The sequence below is a fragment of the Astyanax mexicanus genome, chromosome 8, assembly GCF_023375975.1.
Source record: "Astyanax mexicanus isolate ESR-SI-001 chromosome 8, AstMex3_surface, whole genome shotgun sequence".
Taxonomy (NCBI): Eukaryota; Metazoa; Chordata; class Actinopteri; order Characiformes; family Acestrorhamphidae; genus Astyanax; species Astyanax mexicanus.
The window spans coordinates 2,376,264-2,385,211 of NC_064415.1; the positions used below are offsets into that span (position 1 = coordinate 2,376,264).

An 8,948-nucleotide genomic window follows, 5' to 3' on the forward strand; every position below is an offset into this window, starting at 1 on the left:
TTCAGACCTTCAGCACCACCCTCTCACCAATATCACTACTACATTCTTTCACCAATACAGATTCTAAAAGCTACAGTATCAGCTGATATTGATCTGTTAAAAATATATATATATTATTTCCCCTTTAAGATTCAATCCAACATTTTCTGCAGATACCAGAAAACATTCCTATATTGTGCCCAAAGTCTAGATATTTTGTGTCCAACATTATTATCTAGCACTGTCTGAAACCTCCTGGGCATGGAATTCACTACAGCTTCCCAGGTTGCTACTGGAATGGATGTTTACGATGAGGTGCCCAATCCCCCTTACCCACACATTCACTTATAATACTGATACTTAACCATCCATAGCCACCAATACTCCATCTGTTCACTCATACAGCATCCATTCCTATATTCACTCACTTTTACCCAACGATTCAGATTCTTACCTATTGAGTAAATGCAATTCTTACCAACGATTTGATCCCACTCTTACCCAACGACTTTCCACTCTTACCAAACAATTCCTAAGCAACAACACTCTTACACAACAACTCTCTGTTTTGACTCTTACAAAACAATTTTTATCCAACAATTTTCCTATCTTACCCAACGATTTCCAATTTAAAAAAGGACTCTCACTTTAACCAAACCATTTCCCAATCTTACCCAATAATTCCCACTTTTACCCAACAATTCTGGCCCAATAATTTCACAAATATACCCAACGACTCCCACTCTTACCCAAGAACTCCCCACTCTGTCCACAATATTTTCATTTTTACACTGAACTCGCACTCTCTCCAAACGATTCTTACCCAACAATTTCCCCAATCATACCCAACGACTCCCACTCTTACCAAATGACTCCCACTTTTACCCAATGATTCTTACCCAATTATTTTCCCATCTTACCCAAAGATTTCCCACCCTTACTCAACAATTCCCACTCTTACTCAAGAACTCCCCACTCTGTCCAAAATATTTTCATTTTTACATTAACTCGCACTCTCACCAAACGATTCTTACCCAACAATTTCCCCAATCATACCCAAAGACTCCCACTCTTACCAAAGGACTCCCACTGATTCTTACTCAGTGATTCTTACCCAATTATTTTCCCTTCTTACCCAAAGATTTCCCACCTTTACACAACTATTCCCACTCTTACTCAACAATTCCCACTCTTACTCAAAGATTCTTACCCAACCACTCCCACTCCAACTCAACAATTCCCACTCTTACCCAACAATTCCCACCAAATGATTCCCAATCTTACCAAACAATTCTTACTCAACAAATCCCACTCTTACTCAAAGATTCTTACCCAACCACTCCCACTCCTACTCAACAATTCCCACTCTTACCCAACAATTCCCACCAAATGATTCCCAATCTTACCAAACAATTCTTACTCAACAAATCCCACTCTTACCCAATGATTCCCACTCTTACTCAAAGATTCTTACCCAACCACTCCCACTCCTACTCAACGATTCCCCAACGATTCCCACTCCTACCCAACAATTCCCATCCAATGATTCCCAATCTTACCCAGTGATTTTCTACTTAACGCCTCCCACTCCTTAAAAACACTCATACCACATCTACCCTCATTCATCCATAACCGCATCTGAAATTATCTGGAACTGGAAAAACTGTTCTGACAGTGTAAATAAAACAGAGGACAGAGTGTTTTTTCTCTTGTAAGTGGGTAAAAGAACAAGTGTTCCACAAGAATATGTAATCGTATCAGAGCTTGCTGTTACTCAGTGTTGAACATTTACCTACCTAACCACACAGTCTTCCCTAACCAGAGCTGTAGCAGAGACTCCTGGTCCCTGTCCTGAGGAGTCCAGACGTTGAACATCTGGGTATTTACGCTAAACCTTCACCTCATACAGCCTTTATTAATGCAATATAACAGTAATAAATATGAGAAAACAAGACAAATATTCCATTTCCTCATACAGGACATGTGCTAGCTGTCACCCATCACACTGTTCTCTCTTCTCATGACGCCAGGAAAGGACTACCGATACAACTTGGACGTTTATGGTGAGGTTTACTGACTTACATTAGGAAAAATAATTATTTGATCCAATTTATTTGTAAGTTTATCCCATTTCAAAGACATAAACGGTCTATCATTTGTATGAATATTTTAATTTTATCAGATAGGAGACAAAATAAACAAAAAAACAAAACAAAAACATTTAATAAAAGATTAGAAATTAATTTGATTAAGTAAAATAAATATTTGATCCCCTGTCACAGAATCAATCTCTTTCATTTAATCCACTGTGGACAAGACCAAGACAAAGACCACAGACCTGCACAAGTCTAGAAGGAGCTCCCAGCAAGAAGTCCACCAGCAAAAGGCTTGATAAGAGCTTGTTAATGATCTCAAGGTAGCTGGGAGCACAATCACCATGAAAACCATTAGTAACACAACAAATAAACAGTCTTACCTAACCAGAGCTGTAGCAGAGGCTCCTTGTCCCTGTCCTGAGGAGTGCAGACGCTGCACATCTGGGTACTTTTGCTAAACCTTCACCTCATACAGCTTTTATTAATTCATTTTTACGGTGATAAATATGAGAAAACATGACAAATATTCAATTTCCTCATGCAGGACATGTGCTAGCTGTCACCCGTCACACTGTACTCTATCTACAACAGGAAACGACACATCTCAGCTCATCTCACACTCAGAGACACTTCTCTCTGGTCACACTTATTGCCCCACTGAGCACCAGCAGGTTTAGTAATAATAGGCTCTGAGCTCAAACACACACTTCTGCTTTAGAGCTGAACAGGAACTTTACAGAGATTAGAAGCTGTAAGAAAATATAGATATTTTTATGTCACAATACTTCGTTTTGCAATATTGTACAATTTTTTAAAAATACATAGTATGGATATTTAATTATTAGTTTAGATGTAAAGATTGGTGTATTTAAACTTTGCTAAATAAAAATCTACCACTGCTCTGATTGGATAAATAAAATTTATTTTATACTACAAGAAATTTGAACAATCCATCATACTTAAGATCTGTGATCTCACACTATTATCTCACAAATTCATTAGAAAGCAGATTAAAAACAAAAACAATGTGATTGGCCTGAAAACACCAGAGGCACAACGGAAGGGTGCTGTTGAGGTTTGTGAGGGGCGGGGCTTTGACACGTTGGTGCATGGTGAAGCACGTGAAGATCACAGCTGTGGTTTCTGGTGGGCGGGGCTGTGGGATGTGGGCGGAGCTGCGACATGTGGGGAAGGCGAGGCTGTGGGGTGAGTGAAGGACTGCAGTGTGTTAAAAGTGGGTGTGAATCCATATTTCAACACTTTTTGCAGTATAACTGCAGTTCAAACCTCCTGAATATATAGTTAACATATATGCCAGTTTCACACTACACAATTTTAGCCCAGTTTTTTAGTCGTTGACAATTTTTTCATTAATCATCGACAAAAACTCTGATCGGAGGCAAATCGGGATCACGTGCCGCTCGCTCAGTCCTGTAGTGTGAACGACTGAAAGACACTCAACTGGCAAATATTCGGCATGCTAAATATCTGACCCAGTCGGCGACTGGGAGTCAAGTGCTGCGTCTACCTACAGCCAATGGGATCACAGAAAGGCAGAACTACGGGTCCAAAACACATCTTCTACATGGCCAGAGTTAATTATGGAGAGTCTGACCACTTTCTGTTTTCCCGTTATATCAGTAAATGACTGTCAAACTCTAGAGGGAGCTCACGAGTGAGTCCTCTATGAATGGGGTTAAATGTAGCTAAAAGCTAAAACTAGTAGCATAAACTAGTTAGTTGTGCTGATTGGTTGGTGAACTAGAGCAGTGTGTTTAAAAGGCTTAGAATCGGAATTTAAAACTTAAAAATATATATATGTGTCTGCGGTGCTGAAACTTTTGATAATTTGATATAGTTCTGTGTCGATTTTAGTATAAAACTGATCAGACATTTATAAACTCTGATTTTACTTAATTGCTCAATATGAGCCCATTCATCTTGGACTCACTTTAAGTGCGCATTCTCCTATAGAGATTCTCTGGTCTCGCTAGTTCTCGCAATTTAAGCACAAGCAGTCATGTAGTGTTAACAGCACAACAACTATCAACTCAGAAATTTCCATCTACTAGTGCATTTCAAAAAAATTAAAATAGCATTGAAAAGCTCCTTTATTTCAGTAATTCACTATAATCTGCATCTCCATAAAAGTTGCCTAGTGTGAAGTTTCCACCAATCAGTGATGGTTTGGAGAGACATGTCTGTCATCTGCTGGTGTTGATCCACTGTGTTTTATTATCAAGTCTAAAATCTTACAGCTTTTATAGAGATGCGGATTTCATTTTCCAGCTGCACACACTGCCAAAAGTACCAATTGGTCTTAAGTAATATATAAGATTCTAATTTTCTGAGACACTGATTTTTGGGTTTTCATTGGCTGTAAGCTTCATAATGATCAACAATAAAATAAATAAATGCTTAAAATAGATCACTCTGTGTTTAATACAGCTATATAATATTTGAGTTTCACATTTTGAACTGAATTACTGAAATAAAGTAACTTTTCAATTATATTTTCATTTTTTGAGATGCACTAATAATTACAGTACTGGACAAATCAAAGCAAAGCTAATACTCTCTAAAGTCTGCCTGTCAGTCAATCACTTATTCCAAAGTGTAGCTTCGTCTTCGTACCATAAAGCAGAATAAGGTTATAAACTGGTTTCTGGAAGAATAAAAATATGGTAATATTACCACAGGGAAAACTAACTGATAGAATTAGACACAAAAATCTGAAGGGAAAACGAATGGGCTGTTTTGTCATTATAACATATGGAGAGGGGCTAATAATAATAATTTATCATAATTAACTAAAAAAATATTTTAATATGTATGAATTAGTGTAATGAGACAGTTGGTGCGTTTCTACACGTGTCTATTAGATTTACAGTAGTTATAGTGCACAGCTTTTCTGCACACACCCGCTGTTATCACTACAGTACAGATAACACTGAGCACGTGCAGTACAATCACCACTGCTGCACTATATTCATTCACAAATACCAACCATCAGCAACATTAAAACTTACACCCTTATTGTACAACAATTATAGTCTGTACTGAGTTACTGCAGTGTAGAAAGGGCCATTTAAATAATAATTATTAATACTAATATTATGATTTGTGTGGAACACTTTTAAACTAAAAGCATTATTGTGAATGCAGAACTGTCAAAAACGTTTAAATAAACGTTGATTTAATGTCTTTTTTTAATTTTTAATATTTACGGATGTATATGATGCATCACGATACATGGGTTGTTTCAATACACTGCAATATATTACGATACTCTAGGCTATAGCATATAATGTGACTGTTACATCAAATAAAAAAAATGTCCATGTATTAAAAAACTCTACCATATTTATATAATCAGAATAAAAGAAACATTCAATTTTTAATTTTCCAATCAGTACAGTGGAATCTATTGTTTAACAAGTACAACACTTATCTAGTGGGCGAAGTTTAAACTCAAGACTAAATGAACCACTTCTGACACCAATCTTTTAACCCAAACTAATAATTCAAACTAATAACGTCAATATTTTCTTACAACCCAATTTCCGTAATTTATTGTATTTATTGAACAATGGCCATGCTATCTAAACTGGCCAAAACTGGATGTGATTGTTTAAAATCCATTGATTTAATCAATTTTATATACGTTTTAATTAGTTTTGAAGTTCCAAATGTTTATATTTGACTGGCATTGGCTTTGGCAGATACATACGTGCAACATCGGGTATCGGCATCGTCCAGAGGAGCACAAATAATTTGTTACCTTACTTAAAATTTGATTGTATTTGTACTTTACTGGAGTAATTATTTTATATATTTCACACAATTATCTGAACTTTCTACTAGTTACATTTTAAACACGTTAAATTCCGTTTTCATTCCGGTTTCTCATCGTTCAATAAAACCTGTATCCAGATAAATCTCTCCATCCAGATAGAGTGAATCTGATTGTGATTGGATGTAGAGAAGTATAAACATATTCCATTCCGACTCCCTATTGGTTTATACTGTGATCCATCACACCTGCACACATTACTTTTACACTTTAAGTAGTTTTGAAACCAGTACTTTTTTAAAACACTTAAAATTACTTAAAGAACAATTTAAAGTTTGAGTTGATACTTCTTCAACTTTTACAGAAGTATTTTATTAAACTCTAGTATCTATACTTCTACCTACAGAGTAATGAATGGAGATACTCTTAACATCACCCCTAACTCTTTACTATCATGGTGAACTTTACTCATGATGTTCACCTGCAGCAACAGGTGGATGGATCTGAGCAGCTCTACAGTATCTGGTCTGAGTTAATCTCACCTGGTTTGGGCTGCGGGTTCCTCCTGGCTGGGTTCTGCTCGGTCTCTGCTGTTATCTGGGCCATCTTCTCCTCCAGGCCGGGCTGCTGGGGCAGGTGGATGCTGAGGTACTGCTGAGGGGTTTCATCCCGGTGTCTCCTCACCTTCTGTCCTCAGCGCTCTTATAAAACACACAGAACAGGAGATTAGCGCTCTCAGCAGCTTCTCACCCATCACCACAACCCGGAAGAACCCGGAGTACCCCCCAGGAACCCCCGAGGAACCCTGAGGAACCCGCGGGAGGTAACCTAACTAAAGCAGTAGCCATATTAACCTAACGAATACCTACTAACTCAGCACCTGCCTTCCGCTCACTTTAACGCTAAATACAGCGATATTCCTCCCTCCCCGCAGCGACACGCGCGCGCTAACACTGTTACAAAAGAGTACAAACGAGTTCAGAGAGGATTAAAACCCCGAAAACAGCAGAATTCAGCCCAAAAACACGAGTTTACCATCAAAACACGAGCTGATCTACCTGCTGCTCCTGCGCTTCCGCCGCCATTTTAACTACAACAAACTTCCCAACTAGTGTAGAACCGACCTCCCCGCCCCCTGCACCTGCCCTCCCCCCTCACCTATACTCACCAATACTTACTATTACTCACCTATACTCACCAATACTCACTAATACTCACTGTTACTCACCTATACTCTCCAATATTCACAATTACTAACTAATATTCACTAATATACCCTCCCCACCCCCAGCACCTGCCCTCCCCCCTCACCTATACTCACCAATACTCACTATTATTCACTATTACTTACCTATACTCTCCAATATTCACTATTACTCACCTATACTCTCCAATATTCACTATTACTAACTAATATTCACTAATATACCCTCCCCGCTCACCTATACTCACCAATACTCACTAATATTCACTATTACTCACCTATACTATCCAATATTTAATATTACTAACTAATATTCACTAATATTCCCTTCCCCTCACCTATACTCACTAATATTAACTATTACTCACCTATACTCACCAATATTCACTAATACTAACTAATATTCACTAATATTTCCTCCCCACCCCAAGCACCTGCCCCCCCTCACCTTTACTCACCAATACTCACTAATATTCACTGTTACTCACCTATACTCACCAATATTCACTATTACTAACTAATATTCACTAATATTCCCTCCCCCCTCACCTATACTCACCAATACTCACTAATATTCACTATTACTCACCAATATTCACGATTACTAACTAATATTTACTAATATTTCCTCCCCACCCCCAGCACCTGCCCTCCCACCTCACATATACTCACCAATATTCACTAATACTCACCTATACTCTCCAATATTCATTATTACTAACTAATATTCACTAATATTCCATCCTCCTCACCTATACTCACCACTATTCACTATTACTCACTAATATACCATCCCCGCCCCAGCACCTGCCCTCCCCCTCATCTATACTCGCCAATATTTACTATTACTCACTAATATTCCCTCCCCCTCACCTATATTAATATTCACTAATACACCCTCACCGCCCAGCACCTTTCCTTCCCCCTTACCTATAATTACAATTACTCACCAATATTCACTATTACTGACCAATATTTACTAATCCCCCCCCCCCCTCACCTACACTAATATTTACTAATACTCCTTAATAATCCCCCCTCTCACCTACACTAATATTCACCAATATTTACTAATACTCACTAATATTCCCTCCCCCTCACCTACACTCACTAAAAATCACTAATACTCACTAATATTCACTTACTAATACCCCCTAATATTATCTCCCCCTCAGCCACATTAATATTCACTCACTAATATGCCCTCAACTCACCTACACTCACTAATATTCACCAATATTCAGTAGTATTCACTAATATTTCCTTACCTCAGCTACACTGATTTATACTCTGTAATAGTCACTAATATTCACTATTATTCCCTTATATCTAAGAACAGCGCTCAGTCTGAGGGGTTTATTTAGCTAGTTTAGTTTAGTTAGCTAAGCTAAGCTAAGCTAGCGTTAGCTGCTAAAGTGTGTTGTATTGTGGGGGAAGTTCAGTCTGTGATGCGGATAAATAATAAATCAGCTTTTACCGGATCTGCTGCTGTTAAAAATACATGCTGCTGTTTTTGTGTTTATTATAAACTCTAAATCCACCCCAGTCTAACCCTGAAATACTCTAAATACTTTAAATACTCTAACTAAGCTAAATTAAGAGTTCTTGCCACTTTACTGTAACCCGGCGTTCAAACACCAGGTAGCGTACATTACTGAAACGCTACAGAGGGGTGCGTCCAATTTACACACACACAGGTCCCTACTGACTTCCCCTAGTGTAACACACTCAACCTACTGACTTCCCCTATCTCACCTTCCAACAATGTAATTCAATGTAGTTCACTTCCTAATCTTACCCTCTTAATCCACTCGACAAACCTAGAAATACTCTAAATTATGTTTTTTTAACACTGTACTTTAACTCATGTTAAAAC

At 38.0% G+C, this 8,948-nt stretch overlaps 1 protein-coding gene across 7 annotated transcripts in view; it reads right to left on the reverse strand.

Annotated features, from left to right (window-relative positions):
• The window catches only part of tbc1d14 (TBC1 domain family, member 14), a 51,357-nt gene extending 42,643 nt beyond the window's left edge, over nucleotides 1–8,714 (reverse strand). For 2 of the 7 annotated variants that reach the window (XR_007440401.1, XM_049482684.1), the window contains exon 1: nucleotides 6,411–6,996. Coding sequence is in view for 6 of the 7 variants with exons in the window: in XM_049482684.1 (XP_049338641.1) it covers nucleotides 6,411–6,474 (64 nt within the window). In the remaining variant the exon portion in view is untranslated. The other 5 variants (XM_049482687.1, XM_049482688.1, XM_049482686.1 and 2 more) reach the window with 5 other exon arrangements.
• Nucleotides 8,715–8,948: the final 234 nt, after the last annotated feature.